Source organism: Aethalodelphis obliquidens, unplaced genomic scaffold, assembly GCF_003676395.1.
Source record: "Aethalodelphis obliquidens isolate GAN/ISIS:26980383/991018 unplaced genomic scaffold, ASM367639v1 scaffold1, whole genome shotgun sequence".
NCBI lineage: Eukaryota > Metazoa > Chordata > Mammalia > Artiodactyla > Delphinidae > Aethalodelphis > Aethalodelphis obliquidens.
In genome coordinates this window covers 48,257,818-48,285,541 of record NW_020837945.1, presented here as the reverse complement: position 1 = coordinate 48,285,541, position 27,724 = coordinate 48,257,818, and the positions used below count along the sequence as shown (strand labels likewise).

The 27,724-nt window shown below is 40.0% G+C and overlaps 1 protein-coding gene across 1 annotated transcript in view; it reads left to right on the top strand.

Moving 5' to 3' along the window:
* The window catches only part of ABI3BP (ABI family member 3 binding protein), a 263,592-nt gene that overhangs the window by 69,232 nt on the left and 166,636 nt on the right, over positions 1-27,724 (top strand). The window contains exons 3-4 of the mRNA XM_027103558.1: positions 22,875-22,943; positions 26,996-27,128. Of these exons, the coding sequence (XP_026959359.1) occupies positions 22,875-22,943; positions 26,996-27,128 (202 nt within the window). The remainder of the gene's footprint in view (positions 1-22,874; positions 22,944-26,995; positions 27,129-27,724) is intronic.

Genomic DNA, 27,724 nt, shown 5'->3' with positions numbered 1-27,724 from the left:
TGTTTTCAGGGAGACGGACCTGGGTTCAAACTCAACACAACTACTTACTACGAAGTAGTTCTGGGTAAGTCATTGAACTTCTCTCAGTTTCATTTTTTTCATCTATAAAATAGAAAAATAATCATTCAGGAGTGTTGTGAAGACTATAAATTATTTGTGAAGACTATAAATTATTATGATAAGACTAACATAAACCCTAGCACAGAGTAGGTATGTTTTATAATTTTTGTTAGTTGCTATTATAACAAACTGAGTGGTTTTAGATAATATACCTAACTTTCTGAGCTTTGTTTCAGTTGCTAATAATGAATGGACTAAATCACTGGTAAAGTTTTGGTCAGCTCTAAGATTTTAGCGCTTAGATTAAAAAACCTTAGTCCAAGTAATAGTCCTGTGCTTTCGTTTTCTGTTTTGTTTGTTTATTGGAGGATGCAGTGTCAGTAAAATTGCAGAGGTAGATTGTTTTAGCAGAGCTGTCAGTAACTGAAGAGAAGTAACCATACTACTGTCTGTCGCAACTAAGAAGTGTTTTCTTGGAAAGGATAACTCCCCAAACTGATTAAGAAACCAAAGAAGCAAAAGCTAAGACAGTGACACAGCACTCTTGGCGCACACACAAGTGTCTTCCATAGTCACCATCTTTTAGTCCTAAAGCGGGGATTCCCTTTCAGTGCAATTGGCTGAATAGTGTTGTCAGGTGACTCTTATTAGAGTTTCACAGCTGTGGCCTCCAAAGGAGAAGGTGAATCTTCGCAAGATACAGCTGAAAGGGTTTGGCATCCTTAGATTTCACTTTTCTTGTCTCTGTCTTACAAAGCAATTTTTAGCAAGAATGTGGCAAGAATTTTGACCTGTCCTACTAAATATAGATCAAAATAAGACCTTGCCACTGTTTCATTTATTTTAACTGATGGTAGTTTTATCTTAACAAGTTCAGGCCAAACTTTAATCATCAGTTTCTTATTCTGACATTTCTTGCTTGCTTTTTATTTCACTGGGGAAAATTCATTTAAAATTTTTTTGAATAAAATTTATTTACAATGATTCAGATATGAAAATTATATGCTTATAAATGCAATTTATATTCCTCTATATTATTAACACCCCTTACAAGTTTTACCCCTTAATTTTTACATTTGTTTAGAAAGCAAGAGCAAATGCACAATTTTCTCTCATCCTTGCAACCCTTAGAACTTCAGCTGTCCTTTTCTCTTCGTCATAAAAATATTTAAGCATGCTCTATTCATTTTTATGGAAGTGGGATGAAATACAAAATAATAGATATTCTACTGTTTATTACAGGGAAGGATAAATATTACCTAATGACAAAAAATGAGTGAATATTTATTTAAGTGCCACAAGGAAGGTGATGGTGGATTCACTGAAGAAAAATTGGAGGTTGAAAATAACTGAAGGAACTATATAAGGAATTAATTAAGCTGAAAAATAACTAGTGAAAATGGGCAAGGTAAACTAACAGGAAGAAGAGATACAGTGTCAGCCATTGAAGCCAGCTCAGTTCTCCTCATCTCTGGCAGAATTAGCAGGAGACTGAGCGGAAAGAGCAAAATAGCCTCCTGCGGTGAATACAAGGTAGTCCCAAAATGCAGATGAGGGATATGATAGTTACGCAGGGGTAGGTAGTAGTATTAGTGCCCTTTTACACATAAGAAAACTGAACCTCTGAGAGTTTTAAGTAACCTTCCCAAAGTGCCTCAAATGGTAAATAGCACCAAGGTTTGAACCCAGGAAGTCTGGCTCAAGAACCTGAGCTATGAAACACTGCACTCTACCGCCTCTCAAAACATAGGGAATTTTATCTGTTCTTCTACAGAGGAAAGTACACACAAGCCCCTGATTTGTTGCTTCTATAATGTCCTTTATTTTATTTACTTATTTTTTTCTTTTTATAATGTCCTTTAAATAGTAAACAGACAAAAGGAAAGGCCATGTATCATGGAAGGAGCCATTGGCTACCTAACTCATTAAGGTTTAAATGAGTTAAAATATGTAAAGCAGTTCCTGTGTCCCCAAAACTTGGTCTCTTCTACCCATACCACCACCACCATCTTTCTTTATTGTGAGCTACCCTGTCAAGCCCTACTGCCCCTACTCTTCCTAAGGCCATATCTGGCCAAGGAAGGCAACATTTTTGTCTCTCTCCGTGAATATCCTAGAGGCTAAGCATTTTCTTTGACCATCACTCTTAATAAACTGCTATTTGTTTTTATTTTGGTGTGTCTAGTCCCAGACTCTATACAAATAGAAAACTCCCAGGAGTTAAGGACCCTAGAAGCCTTAGATTTCTTTTTCACGTCCAATGTTGTCATAATTTAGAAGCATGATGAATGAATGAATGGGTGAGAGTCAAGGGAGAGACCCAGGAAGTCTGAAATAGCTGTGGGTCACATTTAAGATGCATTTTTCTCTTCTGTTTAAAATTATTTCTTACTTAGTTCTTTCTCTGGAAATGGTTTTATCACTGGGAAGTATTTGGCTTTAAATAGTCAAGATTAATCCAGATTTTTCATTAAAATAATAGGAATCTCAGAATCACTTTATTTTCCTCCAAGGTGCAAAATTTAGCAGAACTTGAGTAAGCTTCAAAGGGGAATTTTTAAAGAAATTGGCCTAGTGGGTACCAATTTCTTAATAAATGTTATGCCACCACTGAAACAATTCTCCATGAGTTTATACCAGAAAAGCCTTGTTTGATAACAGATGCCTATTTCACCTGTTTTAAGATAAAGATAACATCTTTTCAAAGTTCTATTTTTTATAAAAAAAATAACATCTTTTCAAAGTTCTATTTTTTCTATCGGATTCAACTATAATGTTTCCATGGTCTTCCTGATCTCACCAAACAACAGATAAACTGTCTCCAAATTTATCATTTCTTGGAAATACAATAAAAGAAACTCAATATTCTTATATAAAGCACAACAATTTTTTTCAAAGGTATCGCACAGTGCACTGAGACCAAAATCTAACTTTAAAAAATTTATTCTTAATTATTTCTAGAAGGGTTCCCCAAAATAGCGTATGGCCCTTTTGTCATGGGTCAAAAGTATACCCTGTCCCAGATTTATGGCAAGAGGCTTGTTGATGAGAAGTGGTCTTAGAAAGATAGCTGCCAATAGGAGAATAAATTAGAGGGTTATCTGGGACAGATACTAGATAATGTTTAGACTTTATAATTTCCTTTACTTTTAGGAATGCGTCTCAAAACCAAGGACTATGATCAAATCCTAGTTTCCTAACCACCCATATATTATTTCCTTAAACATTTTACTTTCTCTGGACACAACACTCTGTCACATACTGATCCCGTCTGAAGTGCTATGCTGTGAGCGCCAGCATTTACTCACATTCTGGTTTGGATTGTTCCATTTTCATTATTTTGCTTTTGTTTTCACTAGTCATGTCTCACCAGACAAACAGCTGCTCAGGGTGAGAGCTGACTCTCACCGTCCCTCCTGTACTCCATGATCAGGGTCAATAGATCTGTGCGTGTAGGAAATGACTCCCCAGAATTTGCTGGGAGTTTGCTGGGCAGGTCTCCCAGTCAACACAATAAAGTCCCTCTTTGCCTGGGGTAGAAATCTCTAGGAGAAAAAAAATGATGTAACTGGCTTACAGCGTTGACTCTACCCTATTTCTCAGGCCTGGTTATGGTTTACACCTGCGGTTCTGGCTTAATTATTAATGGTGCTCCCATTTCTCTCAAGAGTGTCCCAGTTTAGTTGAAAAATTATGTGCATAATATACACGTGGGAGAAAGCCTTGAATTCTTAGCATCGTCCCCCAGTCTTTCATCACCTGATTCCAAGCTAATAGCTCAGCCTTTTCTCTGCCACTGGGGGTACTCCTCAAGGAGAAGAGGTTTGCCACTGGTTGGCCTGATGCATTTCATGAACGAGGCTGAGTGCATAGTAGCCGCTCACCAAATGCTGGAGTGGAAGTTCTCACCAACCCACGAGCTGATGCTTTAATGTCATTGGGCACCTACAACATGCTGGGCCAAGGGCTTTACAGAGACGGGTCATTGATTCCGCACAGCAACCCCTTGATGCAGCTACTATTAGCATCCTCTTCTTCCCAATGAAGACAGTAAATCCCTGAGTAGTGAAGGAGTCTGCAGGTGGCAGGCTGGCTCTAAAGCCTGTGCATTTGACCACCATGCCATAGTGCTTTCCCCATGGCGTCTAAGTGTTATGTGACCTTTGAACCCTATGTACAAACTCGTCTCCTGGGAATTATTCCTGACCCCCCTCAATCCCCGCATGGTAACGCTGACTGAGCATTTAAAAAGAAAGAAAACACCTTGCCGATTTGAAGGCTCTGGTTTACCACCTAATAGTTAACATGATCTAGCTTTATTATTTGAAAGGAAAATATCCAAAGTCCCAACTTTTCAGTCATATTTCCTGTAGAGATAACATTAAAAACCTGATGCATTCACTGGAAAATGTGTGTGTGTGCAGGCTCTCCATCAAGAGCCAGCCCTTGCCAAACATTAAACAAGTTCACAGACAACACCCTACATTAAACTTCTCTGTGGGGTGCACATATAAAACACAGGCAAGGAAAAAACTACGACAATGAAGTCAACAGTTTTAATGTCTAACAGGTCTCTAAGCTAGGAAAGGATGGGTACTGGCTGTGGCAGCAAGTCGTAGGAGAAAGAGTTCAAGTATTGGTTTCCAGGGTCAGGGAAAGAATTTGTCAGTGCTTGCAAGTGAGGCAGGGTTAGCTAGGGACAGTGGCTGAGTGAGAAGCTCCAGACTGAAAGCCAGGATGACAGGAAATGAGGAATTACCTGGTCCATCTGGGTTGTGGTCAGGATGCGGGGAGGGATTGGGGATGGAGGGGCAGGTCGGGTGTGACTTCCTGGGCATGTGACCAGTGCACTCAGAGGAACCCTGCAGTGAAGTTTAATGCTTTGCTGTCTTGGAAATGTTAGTAAGCTTACCTTTCAGTTTTATCTCATCAGTGAGGTGGGATGGGACAACGGTGTGTGTGCTGAGGGCTTGGCGCCTGGGCTCTTGTCTTTGTCTGCCACTCCCTCCCTTAATTTGCTTCTCAGCTGCCTGGTCCCCCACCCGCTGCTGTAGGCCTTCCTCTTTCCACCTCCACTTAGCAACTACTACTGCCCTCCACCTTCCGCAGGGACTTGGGTGTGGATGCAGGGAGGGTCTGGTGGGCACCTCCCCCCTTGGTGACATCTTGCAGGATGTGGTGGCAGCAGTCCCCACACTGGCTGGCAGTGACACAGTGCGTTAGCTTCTTTCCCACCCCCATTCAGGTAGCTCTGTCCCAGGACTGAGGTTACAATCCCTTGGGGTCTGTGGGTTCTGATGGCGGGCCTTTGGGAAAGGGAGACTGGCTTTTTTTTGCCCTGGGGGCTAAGGTGTGGGGTAAGGTGCTTTGATGCTGAGGCTGCTTCTGGTGGGAAAGGGTCCCACACAGTCAGGAGGGAGGGGATGGGGGGAGGTGAGGGTTTGTACGCCTCTGCAGGGCACAACATGAAATAACCAGTAAATACCATGACAGGTCAAGACAGAGTCCATGAAAGAGAGAAAATGTTTTATATTTTGGTGTCTTTAATGTTTCTTTTAAAATAGCAGATCCATCGTTTGATTTTTGCATTGACTGGGGTCATAAACTTACGTAGTAAGCACCCGGCGAAGTGTGTATTTTCAGTAGCTTCGCCTCCCCAGCTCTCATCAAAATTATAGGAAGACTCTCAGGAAAAGTTTTCAGCAATGTCTTCCACATTGAGATCTGTCGTTGAAATGCTCCTCTGTTTGGAAAAAGGGTGCATCTTTCCTTCCAGACAGCAAACTGAAGAGTGAAGGAGTGTGGCGGAGCTTTCGGGGGTCCACCGTACAGTGTTTAGGAAAAGCCCCTTTGAACCTCTTCCTTCCACCTCCACCTTTTCCACGTCCTCTCTTCTCATCAAAGCTGGGTTGTCATCTCTTATTTAGAGGCTTCACTCTGCAGCACAGAGATGAGGGGCTGTTTCTTACTGCTGCCATCTGTTCTGAACATACATACCAACATGAGCTTCGTGTCAGCTCCCTTCTGTGGTCTATGACTGAACTTTCTAGAATCCCACCAATGGCAGATGCTCCTAGTCATTTTTGCATTAGCAGTTGCTCTGCGGTCCAAGGTGGCTGCGCCTTTTATGGTTTGTTTAACCTTCACCATTGTCCCACCCTGCTTGGGCGCCAGGGCCCTCAGGCTGCCTCTTAAGGGCTGAGAGAAGCCAGAACTGTCTCGGAGCCCCAGGGCATAGCAGAATGCTTTGTCAAAATGGGCATTTGTTCATTTTCCAAGTGATTTTGTAACGTTTAACAGAAATAAGGCCTGAACAGTGATTAGTAGGATTTCCTTTAAAATTTGGCTTAAATTACTTTTCAGGTGAAAGGTAAGGATTATCCTTACACACAAAACCACATACTATTTATAAGAAAGAACTTCAAAGGAAAAAAATATCAGTTCTACAGATAGGCTCCTCAAAGACGAATTCAGTGGTTGAAGTTTACCTGCTTTTCAAAAGATGATTTGCTCTTGCTGACAGCTATTTCCCAGACCTATACTTATTTTTCTTTTCTTTCTGCAAAGCATCAAACTTCCTCCATCTTTACTCCAGCCCCAGGCAATAAAGGGGTAGAGAAAAAGATTCATTCATTCTTTCAGAAAATGTTTGTTGTGCTATTACTGTGTTTCTAGGTTTAAAGGTACAGAAATGAACAAAATATGAACTGAATCTGGGCCAGATCCCACGTGATCCTCAGCCCACATCTTCCTACAGAGGCTTTCCTACAGAAATACTCTAAAAGGTGGAGGACTTCTGTCTGTGATGATTCATGATGCTATAGACGTTCATTTTTATGTACAGCTAAGGGCAAGGTACTAGTAATCTACTTAGTGATTTATTAAAAATTGCTAAACTTCTGTATTCATAAATTCAGTAAGCATAGTAAATTTAGAGCAGAACTGGCACTACTTATAACTACTGTCTTCTGTTTGGACTTCTGGCTTCCATGAGGCTTTGCAAAGCTATGACTTAGCAGGATTTCCCCATTTTCCAGAAAAATGCCCCATTAGTGTTTTTTCCAAAAGGGACACTGAACGTCCTGAAAGGATGTCAGTGATATTCCTGAGTTGGTCAAGACTATCAAGGGCCACTGTTAGAGCTTGTTAATATGTAATTACTTTAGGGTTACTTAATTATCACAGATGTGTTTTGTGGTGAGCTTTGTTAATACTACCTTTTGACAGGATACATCTGTTGCCTCAGTGATATTTGAGCTTCTCATTTTCTAGTAACCAGGCTTCAGAATGGATGTGGACTTCGGTTCAAATACAAATCATTTGGGCTTCCCTGGTGGCGCAGTGGTTGAGAGTCCGCCTGCCGATGCAAGGGACACGGGTTCGTGCCCCGGTCCGGGAAGATCCCACATGCCGCGGGGTGGCTGCGCCTGTGAGCCATGGCCGCTGAGCCTGCGCGTCTGGAGTCTGTGCTCCGCAACGGGAGAGGCCACGGCAGTGGGAGGCCCGTGTACCGCAAATACAAATCATTTGTACCCCATTGCTGAAAGCAGTTTGCTGCTGTAGTGTCAATTTGTTATCCTTACTTTGTCACCGGAATGTGAGAATGGGGGTGGGCACAGGGAGCAAGGTTGGTTACAGGACTGAAATTTACAACTGCTTAGAGTAGCCTTTCAAGCCATGAGTAGACAAGTAGCATTTTATGGTCTTTTTACCCTCCAACCCCCTCACCAGACTGCACCCCTCTCTCAGCGAGACTGCTCTCTTCCAGCCCTCCTTCATGGACCAGCAGGTGAGGGAACAGTGTCTGAAGCACGGGCAAGGCAGCTGAGACAGAACTGCAGCACCAAGGGCCCCCCTGAAGCTCTGTTTGCTTACCCGTAGAGTGGCCGCACTTAAGATTGTGCTTTTTAAGAACTGAATAGTCCGTGAGTGGGACTCTCTGCCTGGGCTTAAAACAGAAGGAGGCTTTTCAAGGGTAATTTTCAAACAGACATTACTCAGTGTTGATGAAATAAGGCACAGGAGCTGTCTGCCAGATGTTAAAAGATAAAGGGAATACTTAAATTTGGATTGTACCCCTCAGGTCAGATTACAGCTAAGTGTGGCATGTGGATGCTTGCAGATGCAGAGAAAAACTAATAATTTTCTATATGGAGATTTCCATGACCATAGATTCTTTTTTCAGGTTTTGTGGATGACGTTGTACTTAATAGGAGTCTTGTGATATGCCACATTGATTTCCAATAAAATAGTTACCTTAGCTTATCAAATCCTAAAGTACCTTTAACTATAAATCATACCACTATTTTATATAAATCTAAGACAGAATAAAGCTGCTGATTAATGACACTGCTTTTGCATCCCTGGGGCTTGTGAGGGAGCTTCCTTTGACTCATTGATACATAAATTTTTTTTAACATCTTTATTGGAGTATAATTGCTTTACAATGGTGTGTTAGTTTCTGCTTTATAACAAAGTGAATCAGCTATACACATACATATATCCCCATATCTCCTCCCTCTTGCATCTCCCTCGCACCGTCCCTATCCCACCCCTCTAGGTGGTCACAAAGCACCCAGTTGATCTCCCTGTGCTATGCGGCTTCTTCCCATTAGCTATCTATTTTACATTTGGTAGTGTATATAAGTCCATGCCACTCTCTCACTTCATCCCAGCTTACCCTTCCCCCTCCCAATGTCCTCAAGTCCATTCTCTACATCTGCGTCTTTATTCCTGTCCTGCCCCTAGGCTCTTCAGAACCTTTTTTTTTTTTAGATTCCATATATATGTGTTAGCATATGGTATTTATTTTTCTTTCTGACTTACTTCACTCTGTATGACAGTCTCTAGGTTCATCCACCTCACTACAAATAACTGTTTCATTTCTTTTTATGGCTAATATCCCATTGTATGTATGTGCCACATCTTCTTTATCCATTCATCTGCTGATGGATGCTTAGATTGCTTCCATGTCCTGGCTATTGTAAATAGTGCTGCAGTGAACATTGTGGTACATGACTCTTTTTGAATTATGGTTTTCTCAGGGTATATGCCCAGTAATGGGATTGCTGGGTCATATGATAGTTCTATTTTTAGTTTTTTAAGGAACCTCCATACTGTTCTCCATAGTGGCTGTATCAATTTACATTCCCACCAACAGTGCAAGAGGGTTCTTTTTTCTCCATACTCTCTCCAGCATTTATTGTTTGTACTTTTCTTTTTCTCTCTCTCTTTTTTTTTTTTTTTGCAGTACGTGGGCCTCTCACTGTTGTGGCCTCTCCCGTTGCGGAGCACAGGCTCCAGACGCACAGGCTCAGCGGCCATGGCTCACGGGCCTAGCTGCTCCGTGGCATGTGGGATCTTCCCGGACCGGAGCACAAACCTGTGTCCCCTGCATTGGCAGGCGGACTCTCAACCACTGCGCCACCAGGGAAGCCCTGTTTGTAGATTTTTCGATGATGACCATTCTGACTGGTGTGAGCTGGTACCTCACAGTAGTTATGATTTGTATTTCTCTAATGATTAATGATATTGAGCATCCTTTCATGTGTTTGTTGGCAGTCTGTATATCTTCTTTGGAGAAATGTCTGTTTAGGTCTTCTGCCCATTTTTGGATTGGGTTGTTTGTTTTTCTGTTATTGAGCTGCATGAGCTGCTTGTACATTTTGGAGATTAATCCTTTGTCGGTTGCTTCATTTGCAAATATTTTCTCCCATTCTGAGGGTTGTCTTTCTGTCTCATTTATGGTTACCTTTGCTGTTCAAAAGCTTTTAAGTTTCATTAGGTCCCATTTATTTTTGTTTTTATTTCCATTTCTCTAGGAGGTAGGTCAAAAAGGATCTTACTGTGGCTTATGTCATAGAGTGTTCTGCCTACGTTTTTGTCTAAGAGTTTTATAGTGTCTGGCCTTCCATTTAGGTCTTTAATCCATTTTGAGTTTATTTTTGTGTATGGTGTTAGGGAGTGTTCTAATTTCATTCTTTTACATGTACCTGTCTAGTTTTCCCAGCACCACTTATTGAAGAGTCTTTTCTCCATTGTATATTCTTGCCTCCTCTATCAAAAATAAGGTGACCATATGTGTGTGGGTTTATCACTGGGCTTTCTATCCTGTTCCATTGATCTATATTTCTGTTTTTGTGCCAGTACCATACTGTCTTGATTATTTTAGCTTTGTAGTATAGTCTGAAGTCCGGGAGCCTGATTCCTCTAGCTCCGTTTTTCTTTCTCAAGATTGCTTTGGCTATTTCGAGTCTTTTGTGTTTCCATACAACTTGTGAGATTGTTTGTTCTAGTTCTGTGAAAAATGCCATTGGTAGTTTGATAGGGATTGCATTGAATCTGTAGACTGCTTTGGGTAGTATAGTCGTTTTCACAATGTTGATGCTTCTAATTCAAGAACATAGTATATCTCTCCATCTGTTTGTATCATCTTTAATTTCTTTCATCAGTGTCTTATAGTTTTCTGCATACAGGTCTTTTGTCTCCTTAGGTAGGTTTATTCCTAGGTATTTTATTCTTTTTGCTGCAATGGTAAATGGGAGTGTTTCCTTAATTTCTCTTTCAGATTTTTCATCATTACTATATAGGAATGCAAGATATTAATTTGCATTAATTTTGTATCCTGCTACTTTACCAAATTCATTGATCAGCTCTAGTAATTTTCTGGTAACATCTTTAGGATTCTCTATGTTTAGTATCATGTCATCTGCAAACAGTGACAGCTTTACTTCTTCGTTTTCTATTTGGATTCCTATTTATTTCTTTTTGCTATGGCTAAAACTTCCAAAACTATATTGAATAATAGTGGTGAGGGTGGACAACCTTGTCTTGTTCCTGATCTTAGAGGAAATGGTTTCAATTTTTCACCATTGAGAATGATGTTTGCTGTGGGTTTGTCATATATGACCTTTATTATGTTGAGGTAAGTTCCCTCTATGCCTACTTTCTGGAGGGTTTTTATCATAAATGGGTGTTGAATTTTGTCGAAAGCTTTATCTTCATCTATTGAGATGATCATATGGTTTTTATCCTTCAATTTGTTAATATGGTTTATCACATTGATTGATTTGCATATATTGAAGAATCCTTGCATTCCTGGGATAAACCCCACTTGATCATGGTGTATGAGCCTTTTAATGTGTTGTTGGATTCTGTTTGCTAGTATTTTGTTGAGGATTTTTGCATCTATGTTCATCAGTGATATTGGCCTGTAGTTTTCTTTCTTTCTGACATCATTGTCTGGTTTTGGTATCAGGGTGATGGTAACCTCGTAGAATGAGTTTGGAAGTGTTCCTCCCTCTACTATATTTTGGAAGAGTTTGAGAAGTGTAAGTGTTTCTTAACTTTTCTGTAAATGTTTGATAGAATTCACCTGTGAAGCCATGTGGTCCTGGGCTTTTGTTTGTTGGAAGATTTTTAATCACAGTTTCAATTTCAGTGCTTGTGATTGGTCCATTTATATTTTCTGTTTCTTTCTGGGTCAGTCTTGGAAGGTTGTGCTTTTCTAAGAATTTGTCCATTTCTTCCAGGTTGTCCATTTTATTGGCATATAGTTGCTTGTAGTAATCTCTCATGATCCTTTGTATTTCTGCAGTGTCAGTTTGTACTTCTCCTTTTTCATTTCTAATTCTGTTGATATGAGTCTTCTTTTTTTTCTTGATGAGTCTGGCTCATGATTCATCAATTTTGTTTATCTTCTCGAAGAACCAGCTTTTAGTTTTATTGATCTTTGCTATCGTTTCCTTCATTTCTCTTTCATTTATTTCTGATCTGATCTTTATGATTTCTTTCCTTTGCTAACTTTGGGGTTATTTTGTTCTTCTTTCTCTAATTGCTTTAGGTGTAAGGTTAGGTTGTTTATTTGAGATGTTTCTTGTTTCTTGAGGTAGGATTGTATTACTATAAACTTCCCTCTTAGAACTGCCTTTGCTGCATCCCATATGTTTTGGGTCATCGTGTTTTCATTGTCATTTGTTTCTAGGTATTTTTTGCTTTTCTCTTTGATTTCTTCAATGATCTCTTGGTTATTTATTAGTGTATTGTTTAGCCTCCATGTGTTTGTACTTTTTTTTTTTTTTACTGATTTTTTCTTGTAATTGATATCTAGTCTCGTAGCATTGTGGTCAGAAAAGATACTTGATACAATTTCAACTTTCTTAAATTACCAAGGCTTGATTTGTGACCCAAGATATGATCTATCCTGGAGAAGATTCCATGAGCACTTGAGAAGAAAGTGTATTCTGTGGTTTTTGGATGGAATGTCCTGTAAATATCAATTAAGTCCATCTTGTTTAATGTATCATTTAAAGCTTGTGTTTTCTTATTTATTTTCATTTTGGATGATCTGTCCATTGGTGAAAGTGGGGTGTTAAAGTCCCCTACTATGAATGTGTTACTGTCGATTTCCCCTTTTATGGCTGTTAGCAATAGCCTTATGTATTGAGGTGCTCCGATGTTGGGTGCATAAAGATTTACAATTGTTATATCTTCTTCTTGGATCGATCCCTTGATCATTATGTAGTGTCCTTCTTTGTCTCTTGTAGTAGTCTTTATTTTAAAGTCTATTTTGTCTGACGTGAGAATTGCTACTCAGCTTTCTTTGATTTGCATTTGCATCGAATATCTTTTTCCATCCCCTCACTTTCAGTCTGTATGTGTTGCTAGGTCTGAAGTGGGTCTGTTGTAGACAGCACATACACAGGTCTTGTTTTTGTATCCATTCAGCCAGTCTCTGTCTTTTGGTTGGAGCAGTTAATCCACTTACATTTAAGGTAGTTATCAATATGTATGTTCCTATTACCATTTTCTTAATTGTTTTGGGTTTGTTATTGCAGATCTTTTCCTTCTCTTGTGTTCCCTGCCTAGAAAAGTTCCTTTAGCATTTGTTGTAAAGCTGGTTTTGTGGTGCAGATTTCTCTTAGCTTTTGCTTGTCTATAAAAGTTTTACTTTCTCCGTCGAATCTGAAGGAGATTCTTGCTGGGTGGAGCCATCTTGGTTTTAGGTTTTTCCCTTTCATCACTTTAAATATGTCTTGCCACTCCCTTCTGGCTTGCAGAGTTTCTGCTGAAAGATCAGCTGTTAACCTTATCGGGATTCTGTTGTATGTTATTTGTTGTTTTTCCCTTGCTGCTTTTAATATTTTTTCTTTGTATTTAATTTTTGACTGCTTGATTAATATGTGTCTTGACATGTTTCTCCTTGGATTTATCCTCTATGGGACTGTCTGCACTTCCTGGAGTTGATTGACTATTTCCTTTCCCATATTTGGGAAGTTTTTAACTCTGATCTCTTCAAATATTTTCTCAGTCTCTTTCTTTTTCTCGTCTTCTTCTGGAACCCCTACAATTCGAATGTTCGTGCATTTAATGTTGTCCCAGAGGTCTCTGAGACTGTCCTCAATTCTTTTCATTCTTTTTTCTTTATTCTGCTCTGAGATAGTTATTTCCACTATTTTATCTTCCAGGTCACTTATCCGTTTTTCTGCCTCAGTTATTCTGTTCTTGATTCCTTCTAGAGAATTTTAAATTTCATTTATTGTGTTGTTCATCATTGTTTGTTTGCTCTTTAGTTCTTGGTCCTTGTTAAATGTTTCTTGCGTTTTGTCTATTCTATTTCCAAGATTTTGGATCATCTTTACTATCATTATTCTGAATTCTTTTTCAGGTAGACTGCCTATTTCCTCTTCATTTGTTTGGTCTGAGGGGTTTTTACCTTGCTCCTTCATCTGCTGTGTGTTTCTCTGTCTTCTCATTTTGCTTAACTTACTGTGTTTGGGGTCTCCTTTTCACAGGCTGCAGGTTCGTAATTCCCATTGTTTTTGGTGTCTGCCCCCAGTGGGTACGGTTGGTTCAGTTGGTTGTGTAGGCTTCCTGATGGTGGGGACTAGTACCTGTGTTCTGGTGGATGAGTCTGGATGTTGTCTTTCTGATGGGCAGGACCATGTCCAGTGATGTGTTTTGGGGTGTCTGTGACCTTATTATGATTTTAGGCAGCCTCTCTGCTAATGGGTGGGGTTGTGTTCCTGTCTTGCTAGTTGTTTGGTATAGGATGTCCAGTTCTGTCGCTTGCTGTTTGTTGAGTGGAGCTGGGTCTTAGCATTGAGATGGAGATCTCTGGGAGAGCTCTCACCGACTGCTATTACATGGGGCCAGGAGGTCTCTGGTGGACCAGTTTCCTCAACTCAACTCTCCCACCTCAGAGGCACAGGCCTGACACCTGGCCGGAACACCAAAACCCTGTCAGCCACATGGTTTTCAGGATGTCAGAGGTCTTCTGCCAGCATTCAGTATGTGTTCTGTAGGAGTTGTTCCACATGTAGATGTATTTCTGATGTATTTGTGGGGAGGAAGGTGATCTCCACGTCTTACTCCTCTGCCATCTTGAAGCCATCTCCTGATACATAAATTTTATATTATCTATTTTTTGTAAAAACAGATGATTTTATTTTTAATAAATTCTTTGTTAGAATAGCTTTATGTTTAAGAAAAGTTGCAAGTATAAGACAGAATTTCTGTGTACTTGACATTCAATTTCTCCTATTCACATCTTAGGTTAATATGGTACATTTGTCACAACTAAGGAACCAGTATTGATACATTATTAGCTAAAGTCCACAATTGATTTGATTTCCTCCATTTTAACCTAAGATCTTGTTCCATTCCAAAGTCCCATGCAGGATATCACATCACACCTAGTCATGTCCCCTTAGGCTCCTGTAGACTCAATCTCCCAGACTTTCCTTGGTTTTGATGACCTTAATGGTTTGGAGGAGTCGTGGTTAGGTATTTTGTAGAATGTCTTTCAGTTTAGTTTTGTCTGATGTTTCTTCTCATGTTTAGACTGGGGTTTTGGGGAGGAAGAGGTGTATTACTTAAAAAAAAAATTAAAAGGAAAGTAAGCAAAAGAAAAATTACTGCTAAATATTCTTCACCTTGAGAATCCAACTCTCATTCCTCACCCTTCAACTCAGAGCTATCGGTAGCCTTGTTTTTCTACCACATCACTCTGTGCCTGCATGAACAGTGGTTAGGCCATGTTTTAGAAACACTGCTCCCCTGGGTTTCCTTCTAAATCACTGACCCTCTTCAGCCAGTTATTTTATTTATTTATTTATTTTGCGGTACGCGGGCCTCTCACTGTTGTGGCCTCTCCCGTTGCGGAGCACAGGCTCCAGACTCGCAGGCTCAGTGACCATGGCTCACGGGCCTAGCCACTCTGCAGCATGTGGGATCTTCCCGGACCGGGGCACGAACCCGTGTCCCCTGCATTGGCAGGCGGACTCTCAACCACTGCGCCACCAGGGAAGCCCTTCAGCCAGTTTTGAAGCTGTTCCTTTCTTGACCTTACTGGAAGGTGTCAGGCAGTGGCAGCAAGGACCATACTGCCCCTGGCCAATGTACCATGCCACTGACTGTTAAATGTATTTGAAAGATTTCAAAAGCTGGGGAAAAAGTATGTCTTAGAAACAATGAAGTATGGTATTCTGAACTTTTAATATGCCATTTCCTATAAAACAGCCTTATATTGAATATTGTCAAATTACCATTTGAGTTTCAGACATAAATATGTTGATGTTATGTCTCCAGATCAAATTAAAACCAGTCAACTTCCACCTGCTAGATTCATGAAAAGTTGAATATCTTTTCCTTAAGACTCTTTCACTGCCCCCACAGTTTTCAAAATCCCAAGGAGCTGGTACAGTCCCAGTGGAGGCCCATCCAACTTCTGCATGCTGTATGGCTTAATTGCATTCAAGACCACCTCGCCTGCACTAAGCCCTGTTGTCGGCTGGTCCTCCACCACCGTATCAGGTGCCTGCTGGCCAAAATCCCTGCATGGGCGAGCACAGCTGCTCAGAGGAGACCCGTTCTGTGAACAAGCCTCTGGCTCAGTGCCCAGTGTTCTCCTTGGCAGGTTTCCAGGGCGGCAGCTCAAGGGTCTTACTCTCCAGTCCATCCTAAGACTCCGTCTACCTCCAGAGAGCAAGAGGAGATTCCAGCCTCCACTGGGGACCCAGAGGGAGTTGTCTCCCTCCTGTTTGGGGATGAACCGAGGATTAAGCCTCAGTGTTGTTGTTGTTGTTTGCGGTACACGAGCCTCTCACTGTTGTGGCCTCTCCCGTTGCGGAGCACAGGCTCCGGACGTGCAGGCTCAGCGGCCATGGCTCACGGGCCCAGCCGCTCCGTGGCACGTGGGATCTTCCCAGACTGAGGCACGAACCCATGTTCCCTGCATCAGCAGGCGGACTCTCAACCACTGCGCCACCAGGGAAGCCCCCTCAGTGTTGTTTTTAAACGTCCAAATCACGATAGAAACAGTCTGGACTTCTTTTTTTTTTTATCAAAAATAAACCTAACTACTGACAAAAGGTGTTTATGGACTGTCTTTAACAGGCTTAAAGTTACTTGGAAACTGATTTTGATTTTGAAACTTCTCTCTGGGCCTTGAACAGTGTCTGGGATGATGTCCACCTTCCCTGATTGAGTCCAGAGGGTCCCAGATCTTAAAAGCAAAACTGTGAGAGCAGAGTGGTGCCTGGCCCTCTCCTGCTAGAGTAAAGCCTGCACACCCTCCACAGATCTGGTCTCTCACAGGATGTTTGCAAGCCAGCTGTCTTTAGCTTATGGAGAAGGTGGCTCTCTGTATATTGTGATTTCAGGGACAGAAGAAAGGAATTAGGAAGGGTGCTAGGCCAAAAGATTCTCCCCATTGGTTACTTGATACCATGTATATATTTAGTAGAGGACATATGCTTGTCTTTTATGTAATTAAAATAGAACAGATCATGAGTAGGGGTAGTGTATTAATATGAATTCACTCATGCTAAGTTGTAAATAGTTGCTTTTGTGATCCTCTCTAAGAACAAATGAAAATAAGCTTGATGAGGATTACCGCATCTGGTAAAGAGATAGTCAAAGAGGGAAATGGACATGGAAGCTTAAATCTGGGGCCTTCATAAGCAAGTTTGTTCTAACTCACAATTCTGGTAAGCTTGGCTTTAGGTGTAAATATTCCAGTAATGCTTCCAATCCACTGCCTCGGTTTATATATTCCTACATCATTGGAGTAAAAGAATGTGTAATATAATTGGTTACATCATTCTTTGTTTATTTTCCTAATCCATGTCTCAGGCACTCAATAAAAATGCTGAAGCAGGTTACAAAAAAAAATCCTAGTGTAACATTTAAAAATATTTAGTAATAAAAGGGACAGAATAATGAGGGTTCAATATTCTGATAAAGCCAGGGAGTTACTCAACAGAAATGTATGTTTAGGGTCCTGCATGTTTAAAGAACGTGGTTCAGATATTTTACAGTAGGTTTTATCATATTGAGGAAGTATTCCATTAAATCCGTATTAATTAAGAATTGATATTGAATTTTGTCAAATGCCTTTTCAGCACTTGTGGAAATCGGTGCTTTTTTTTCTCTACGTTCCTGGAATAAACTACACTTAGCTGTAATGTACTATTATGTGCTGCCAGATTCAGCTTGTCAATATATTTTACAGGATTTTTTGCATTGATATTTGTGAGCAAGTAATGTTAAAGAAAAATTATTCAGTGACACTTGTTAAAGATGGTAAGGAAGACTTTATTCAAGGGGGAGGGGGTTCTTGTGATAGATATAGGGAAAATTGCAGTGTTGTCTTGTAGTGAGGGAGAGAAATTGGGCTCAACTCCAAATATAACAAGGAAAAGTGGGAATTATAGCTAAGGAGCAGAGTAGGAGTGAATGGATGGAAAATTACTGAAAGGAAACATCAGGGGTCAGGGAGGATTCTGGCGAAACTGACCTAACAGGGTTCTTGATGAAGATAGGCCAGGGTGATCAGATATCATCTGTGAGATGGAGGGTGATGAGGAACTTGATTGGATACCAAGTGTAATCAAGTATGGAAGATGGCGGATTCTGGCTCAACTGTCTCAGGATTCCTGCTCTAATTGGACAATGCAGAAATGAACACAGAAGCCCAAATGTCAGAGCCTAGTTGAGCAAGAGCTCAGAAGAGCCTGATGAGAGTTTGGTCAAGAGAGAGAATCTTTGTCAGGGTGGGGTGTAATTTTCTTTTTTAGTGAATTTTTTGCAATTTGAAATATTTGCTTGCTTAAAAAAAAAAAACGGTTTTGGGCTTCCCTGGTGGCGTGGTGGTTGAGAGTCTGCCTGCTAATGCAGGGCACACGGGTTCGAGCCTTGGTCTGGGAGGATCCCACATGCTGAGGAGCAACTGGGCCCGTGAGCCACAACTACTGAGCCTGCGCATCTGGAGCCTGTGCTCCGCAACAAGAGAGGCCACCATAGTGAGAGGCCCGCGCACTGCGATGAAGAGTGGCCCCCGCTTGCCACAACTAGAGAAAGCCCTCCCACAGAAACGAAGACGCACACAGCAAAAGTAATTAATTAATTAATAAACTCCTACCACCAACATCTTCTTTAAAAAAACAAAACAAAAACGGTTTTGAACATTTTCCTTTTAAAATATGTCCTCAGGGCTCTTAGGACACAAAATTTTGCTTTTAAGAAATCATCATTATGATTGCTAACATTAAATTAGCACTTTCTGCGAATAATCATTACTAAAACCCCTATGAGCCCAGGTACTATGAGTTTTCAATTTTGCATGTGAGGAACTAGGTGCACTGATGTTAAGTATTTTTCCTTGTACTAGCAACTAGCTGAGCAGGATTTGAGTGCAGGCTCCAGGGTCCATGCTCTTACCCAGAAATTTAGTCTGTGATGAAACCAAACTGTTAAAAAGATGACAGGGGTAAAGTACATTATTTTGTTTGTTCGGGTCCCTTACCTGATTTCCTTTAGGATCATCCTGGCTTATTTTGTTTCTTTTGTGGAAACTCGCATGGCAGGAAAAGGAGAAAAAACCTCACTACGACACCATCCTGAAGTAGTGTGGCTTGCAGTGCAAATGTCCCCTAACAAAAATGTGAGAATTAGGATTTTTTGAGCAGAGCGAGTATGGGAAGATTATTTGTGTTACCAAAAAATCTAGGACTTTATAAAGAATTTCAATAGTAGATTTCCTTAAACAGGAAGCTGTCTGTATCCTCCACCACAGGGCATTCAAAATATGAAGCAAATTAGATTTAATTAGTCTGCAACATTGTCAGGAATGGAAAAATTGTCAAGGTAACTGCATTCTATACATTTTCTTAAAATTTCTTAATAATACACATTCTCTAAAAAGTAGTTGATTTTGGCATGTGTTGCCAAAATTTCTGATCAGGCTACAGTGTATATATTTCCAGACTGCTACAAATCCACAAAGAATTTCATAGTGCAGAACAGAAATAGAAATCTTGTTTTTCAGTTGTTCTATTTTTCCACGTCTGTGTTCCCAACTGAACATAAAGACTACTGAAATGCGTGAATTTGGAAGTTTTTAATGAGAGTGAGAGCCAGCATATGCACCCAAGTCCCGACATCTGTTCCAATTTGTAATTGGCTGTAACAGCCTATGCTCTACGCAGAACAACTGTGATCATAACAAAAATTACGTTTAAATTGCTCATGTAACCATATGTCTCAGATCATGGCACTGTCTTTAGCTTCTATGTGTGTTATTTTTCTAGTATTTCAGGCCTTTTTTTAAAAAAAAAAACCACTGAGGTATAGTTGAATTAACGTGTATCAAGGAAGGAAATAAAAGGCTAACTCTACTCTGCCACAATGAGAACAATTTAAGAAAAATGGGATTTAGCTTTGTTTTCTAGAAGTGAGTTCCAGAGACTTATTAAAAGGGCATTTTGGGGACAAGATTAAGAGCTACATAATTTGCAGGGCCAAGTGCAAAATAAAAACACAGGGTCCATGGCTCAAAAACCAGGAAAAAATGTCATTAAAGGTACTAAAATATAAAGTGTTTTCCAGTTTCTCAACTTGTCATGATGCTCTTTTATTTGCTATTTAAGGTCATTTAAGTAAAGAAAAATGACGAGTAAATTATTAGTATTTCTTTATATTGTGCAGTGCTAGTTTTAAATGCAAATGTAAGATCCTTTAAGTCCTAAGCAGAATCACTAAAATGCCACAATTTGTATTTTGTAGTTCATGCATACGTAGTTTATTCTTGCCACACTAGTGGAAATGCACAGAACTCAACTTTTTGATGCTTGCTCATTCTACTAATACCCTCTGCCTTCCACTTACTCACGAGTGAGGGAGAACTGAAAACAAAAGGAAGCAGGGGTTTCTCTAGCTTTTCCTTTCCCTCTGTGTCCTAATTTTCAGTGTCAGTATCTGGCTAATACAGGAAAGGAACATGAATAAGAAAGGACATGATAGGATTCTTTGGTTATTTTTGTTTCTTAAAATGCTGTTGCCTTCTTTCTGCATTTGAAGCAAGTTCTGGTTCAAATGGAAGTGTGACCTCACAGGGCTGTCAGTTTCCCTTCCACAGACCCTTACTCAGTGGTAGATGTAATACGCTTACCTTATTTGACCTTTGAGTCTTACTGGACTCCCACACGACATGGGCCCTTTGGAATGCTATGCTAATGGGTACCTAGAATGCTATACATGGATGGAAGGAAGTGCAGACATGCATTATTGTTCTCATCTGCTCTGCTCACACTCATGCTCCATTATCCCATTGGACAGCCCTTATAAAACATGAATTCAAAGATAAAAGTATTAAGAATTTCATGATGGTGACAGCAGGATATTAAACTAAGCGTGGGACCCTTCTGAACATGGGGCCCATGTGACTGTACATGCTGCCCATGAGGCTGACCCTGCCTCAGTGACCTCATCTACAAATTGGGATGAGAATAGTTCTTGTCAGGTAGGATTGCCATGAGGAGTAACTAAATTATGAATATAATGTATCCAGCACATAGGAAGTACTCAACACACAGTAGTTTCTTAATACCTATATTGCTCTATATCCCAAATAAAATCAGGAAATGGTTATTATATTGTTACTAGAGAACTTGATTTAAGTTGAGCTTTTCCTTATATAAGCTCCACTAAGCAAGATATGCTTTCAAATACATGAGAGTGAAACACAGCGAACGCTCCTTTATCTGTATTTTGGTTATTAGGCACCAATACGATCAATGAGCCAAAGCTCTGAGGTCAATTCAAGAGGTTACCTGGTTTATCTTTTGCAGTGGTAATTACTGCAGCAGGTTATAGCAAATAGGGCCTGGTGAGGTGTCCAGGAAAAAGACAAAGGCTTGAGTCATTAAACATGGTTGAAGGCCAGGTTGTCTCTGGCTGAGAATGAGGTCAGCCCCATAAAGCCTTGGGCTTCAAACACATGGAGGGGAGATATTTGAAAGAAAACAAAGACGTGAGCTCCGTCTGAGCAAGTAGGAGTGAACTGCGATTGACTACAGCATCCGGATGAAGTGTGGTGTAGAATGAGTTCCAGGATCCAGAGTTACTGAAGAAATATTGTAGATAATACCCATCAATCAATTGATTAATCCAATAGAGCTGCTTATAAAATGCTATTTTATATGCCCAGAGTGTATTTGGCTTATTTATACACTGTGTATAGACCAACCATTCCTCTTTTTTTTTTTTTTTTTGCGGTACATGGGCCTCTCACTGTTGTGGCCTCTCCCGTTGTGGAGCACAGGCTCTGGACGTGCAGGCTCAGTGGCCATGGCTCACGGGCCTAGCCGCTCCACGGCATGTGGGATCTTCCCGGACCAGGGCACAAACCCGTGTCCCCTGCATGCATCGGCAGGCGGACTCTCAACCACTGCGCCACCAGGGAAGCCCCAACCATTCCTCTTGAAAACATCAATTTTAAAAACTTTGATAAATTATCAGCCCCTGATTGAGTTAACACATATTGATTGTCTAAATATCATTTTATTTAAAAACTAAATATTTTAATTTTTATTTATTTTTTTTACTGTCCACATTTTAATTTTTATACTTTTAGGTTGCTAAAATTTATTGAAGTGTATTTGATTTACAATGTTGTGTTTAATTTCTGCTGTACAGTGAAGTCACTCAGTTATACATACACGTATTCTTGTTCATATTCTTTCCCATTATGTTTATCACAGGATATTGAATATAGTTCCCTGGGCTATACAGTAGGACCTTGTCATTACTATTCAATGTTTTGATGAATACAGACACCTGTGTACCTTAAAATTGTCAAGATACCAGCCCACAGATTTCCCTCATAAAACCTAAATCTTTTTAAAAGAGATTCTCTATTTTCCATTGGTATATTTTAGGTGAAAATTATACCAACTTCAATTGTGATTTTGTTTAAAAATTGTTCATGAAAATGATTGATTGGATGTGATAACAGACTGAAATGCAAACAGGATAAAAAAATAGGTAGGATGTTATGAATATTCAGATTCCCAAGAAAGTGAGCAATTTCAGATCATTCAACAGGTGAGACTCTTGTGTCCTGCACAAGTATGATTTTCCTTCTCTGACTTTGAAGCACCAGACTGACCCTCTGTGAGGAGTAGGATAACAAAAGAAATATGATCTGATTTTTTAAAGAGTCTCTTCGCAGAGAAAAGGACTGATGAAAATGTGGCATGAAATCTGTGTCTAGCATAATTCTTTTAAGACTCCTCCCTGACTCCTGTCCATGGGGTTTTGACAATCTGGATTTAATTTTCATTTTAAAAACTTAATGGCCTGGACTATCCCGAGAAATTTGAACTTTCTGAATTCCTGGGCCCTCTCACCCACCCGTGCTGTGGTTACGATGACTAAAGCTGACTAAAGCTGGGAACACTGAGTCAGGAATGGGTTTGCTGTCATGAACTCTGTTCGCAAAGAATCTTACTGATAAATAATGTTACTGTTTCCAGATGCTGAGCCTAAATATCTGATAGTCGTGCGGCCCGCTCCTCCTCCCAGCCAAAAGAAGTCATGCTCAGGTATTTTTGTTGATTTTTTTTTTTTGTAATTAACTTTAAAGCATGCCTTTTCGTCTCTTTTCTACCCACAAAGACCACGTGGCTTGGGGATGTCTCAGGAATATAGGTTAGAAGATGTACCATGCCCAGCAGACCTCCGTCAATGCAACCCTGCTTGGGGAGTAGCATAGCCTGGTGGGAGAGGCTCTTGGGGCCTTTTCCAGCCTCACCACATACAAACTGCAGGGATTGAGGCAAATTATTGAACCTCTCTGTGCCTCCATTCTGACGTATGGTAGGGTCTGCGTGAGGATTAAATGAGTCCACAAATACGCAACACGTAGGACAGGCCTGGCCCAGAGCAAGTGCTCATTTAGAGTTAACTCTTGTTGGCCTGTCTCTATTTTGTAATGTGTGAACTAAAGCCCGCTCTTGTGCCTTTCAGATTTTTTAGGGCAAAATTTGATGTCTAACCTTTGCTGAAGGAAACTGTTGACATTTCAAAAGCGTAACTCATTTACGTGTGTGTTAAATGGATTGGAACTTGGATTTTATTTACACCTCTTCCTTCTAAATCTCTTGTATTTAGTCAAACATAGAAAATAGGACTTCTTTCATAAAACAGCAGTGCAACACCCATCTTCCCAGGGCTAGGGAGACTTAAAACAGGAAAGTAGATACCATACGTATAAAAAAGTAGAAACATTTCTGCATGACTAAGGAAGATTAAAATCCTATGTTGTCCCGGGACTTCCCTGATGGGGCCGTTCTGCCCGCCAATGCAGGGGACATGGGTTCGATCCCTGGTCCAGGAAGATCCCACATGCTGCGGAGCAACTAAGCCCGTGTGCCACAACTACTGAGCCCACACATCCTAGAGCCCATGGGCCACAACTACTGAGCCCATGTGCCGCAGCTACTGAAGCCCGCGTGCCTAGAGCCCATGCTCTGCAACAAGACAAGCCACCACAATGAGAACACTGCATAGCACAACGAAGAGTAGCCCCCACTCGCCACAACTAGAGAAAGCCCGCACACAGCAACGAAGACCCAACGCAGCCCCCCAAAAAAAATCCTATGTTGTCCCAATTTCACTGCTAAAATTTCTTCTCAGATCAAATAAGGAAGCCGTTGCTATTACGAATGACTGATAGAACTATAAATATGCTTTTAACATCTGATGTCACATCTTACTACTCTAGATAAAGTTGATCATAGTACTTTTCTTTTCTTTTTCATGTTCTAATATGAACTGTTCTCAAAATAATTATTTCCTAATCATATTTGTCTGTTACAGTACTCTGGTTGCCACACAGAAAAAAGGATCTTTCTTAAAGGGATGAGAAGGGTTGGGGGAGCATACAGATATTCACATACACTGAGCAAAGGCGCCCTTTGCAGCTCTGTATTCTGTCTCCTAGGTGTATTAGCCATGCCTGGTTACCAGAAATCAGTTGTCACTATCCCCTCCCCTCCTTCTGTTGGTTTCCTTTTCTTTTTAGAGAAGCAATAAATGGTCAAGTATTTTGAGAAATACAGATCCTTTTCCTTGACCTCTTATATTATCCCAAAGTGCAAGGAAAATTTCAATCAGTACTTACAACTTACTAATGGTAGTCGTCCAGGCAGCTTTCCATACACTCGAAAAGAAATGTACTCTCATCAATATTTCAAGATTCTATTTCAGAATATTTAACAATAAAGTCAGGAAGCATGAGTATGGTTTTATGGGATTCTGGCTTCATAGTCATTGAACTTTTTCTTAATATGATTATAAAACAAATATACAAAAAGAAGTAAGGAAGGTCAAGAGAGTGATTACAACTTAATAGCATTTTATAACTTCGTTTCATTTGGGGGCTTCTGTGACGCTGGCCTTAAAGATTATTTTTCAGTATGATGACCAACACAGGAAATTGTTTCATCCCACTCAGGATATAATACCCCACCTTTCCTTTCAGGCAACAGATATAATTTTTGTTTTTATAATCTGCATTTAAGAGTGATGTAATGAGTCATGGATTAGCTTCCATTCATTTTATATTTGTCTCTGCCACATAAATTTTAATTATTTAATCATTTTTAAAGTAAGATCCAAACTTAGTGAAATAATTATTTGATAGTCATGTAAACCTTAGGTTCCTTGGGGAAAGAAAAATGTACCTTTTTTCTCTAAGTGACATTATCTTCATACATTGTGAGCTAAGCCAGTGATATAGTAAAAAGAAAAGTAGATTATAATTCAGGAGACCTGGATTTGAATCTTAACCTTGGACAACCTTGAAACTACTCTGGGCCTTGTTTTTCATCTATAAAATGAGACAGCTGTGTTACGTGAGTGAGTGAAAATCAACTCAGGGGTGGAAAAAGACTTGTCAGAATCACCTCAGGGCTTTTTCAAACTACCGGTGTCCCCCACCTTTATCTCAGATTCTAATCTGCCCTGCTTGGGGGCCAAACTTGAACCCTTTGAATCATAGATAAGGTACTGTTGCAGGTGGATCTGGACAGATTTTCAGAGAAGTATAGTTGCATGTTTGCAAGTAATTAAACAATAACCATCTTTGAAAATTATTTAAGATATCTTTTAAAAATTCATCTATGTCACAGTGAAGTAACTTTCCACCACTAGGTTGTGTATATTCTTGTTTCAGAGGGCTTTTCCGCTAGAATAACAACTTATACAACTTAAATCTGACAGAAGCAACAGTCATGGCACAATTTTCAAGGGTATTTGGTTCAGATAACCTTAGCTAAGCTCATACAAGGGGTACCCTCCTACCCACCTTCTAAAGGTCACAGGCCATTTTGCTGTTTGGCTCACACTACAGTAGATGAAGATAAAATTTCTTTTTATAGCAAATATACATAGTATCATGAAATGAAAAAGAGAATTAATGGAAATACAAAGCATATATGTTTTACATTAGTGCTGCATAATTTTATTAGGTCCCATTGGATTTTTAATTAATCCTATTAGATTGTACCCTGATTTCTTTTATGAGCCAGTGTTGGTTTCCATGGTTGAAAATCTTCCCTCCTCTTTTTCACTCTCCTCCCATGCCTGCAATTTCAAATATTTTTGAAAAAGCAAATGTCTGCACCCCCACCACATACTTGAAAAGAATATAGAATGGTATATTAACATCACTCTTAGCATTGCCCCAATCCAGTTAGTCTTATCAGAATAACTGTGCTTCCTGTATTATTCGTACTCTTCCAGCAGTATTAAAAATGTGTGCACCTTTTCCATTTAGATACTCACTGTAAAAAAAAAAAAAAAAAGGCTATTACAATGGTCTCACAAGGGATTTTACACTTCCAAATAGTTTTTTTTAAAAAAGACTATAACCTGCAACCTACATGGTAAGCTTTCTTTTCTAAGGTGTTATTTCACACTAATTCACAGTCCCAGGGGAAAAAAAAGCATAATTTATTTTGTCTGTAAAAGAAAATTGAGTATATATATACATATATATATATATGTGTATATATATGCCTATATGTGTGTGTGTTTATTTCATTGATAATAGCCAAGACCTCCATATTCATCCCTGACTCGCAAGAAAATAAAAACTAGGACTGTATATAGTTTATATGTGTATACACACACACACACACACACACACACACACACACACACACATACACACATACACACACACATAAATCTCAAAAGGGTATTTCATTTGATTCCTGCTTAAATTCCTGCTTAAATTCATGGGCAAACCATTATTAATATTTGTGCACTATATAAAAAGAAAAGGAACTTAATGCTTTCACATTCTTCATCTCTTGCTAAATTACCTTTGTCTATTTTACCCAAATCATAAAGGACTTCCCTAGTGGTCCAGTGGCTGAGACTCTGCACTCCAGGGGACCCCAGTTCGATCCCTGGTCAGGGAACTAGGTCCCACATGCCACAACTAAGAGTTTGCATGCCTCAACTAAGGATCCCGCATGCCTCAACTAAGACCCAGTGCAGCCAAATAAATAAATATTTTAAAAATTATTTTTAAAAAAGAAAATACACTAAATATTAACGAGAATTAACCTGTCTGTTACCTCCGCAGGTAAAGCACGATCTCGCAAACCCCTCCAGCTGGTGGTTGGCACTCTGACACCAAGCTCAGTCTTCCTGTCCTGGGGCTTCCTCATCAACCCTCACCATGACTGGACATTGCCAAGTCACTGTCCCAATGACAGGTAGTTCACCATTATGGAAAATTTTGTTTTTCATCTGAAAATTGGCACTTGCTTTCAATAGTATCTGCACATGCTTTAGAAGAATGTGTAAATGGCAGGAGCATCAGTATTTACAGATCAGCTATTAGCTGTAGAGCCTGATCTAGGTGTGAGGGGAATGAAGATACATTAGTCAGGATCCCTACCCTTCAGGGAGTTATCACCTATCTGAATAGAAAACACATGCAAGTATTTTTTTCTTTCTGAAGAAAAAACTAGAAAGGAAAATAAGCCAAATAGCAAGTGGGGTTATCAGTGATAAGTGTAAAAAAAAAAAATCAGAGGATGAGGTTGAAAGCACTTAGTAGAGACTGTTAAAAGTTGCAGAGCTTCATCTTTGGTTTGAAAACGATGGATCTTTGATCTGTCAGTTGACGAAGTGCTAAAACAGTAGTTCTCTCAGTGTGGTCCCTAAACTAAGCAGCGTCAGCCTCAATAAACATCACTTGGGAAATTATAAAAAATGGAAATTCTCAGGTCTCCAGACCTACTGAATCAGAAACTTCACCTAAGCTTAGGGATCATTGACTTAGAAAACTGGAGGGAGGAACACATGG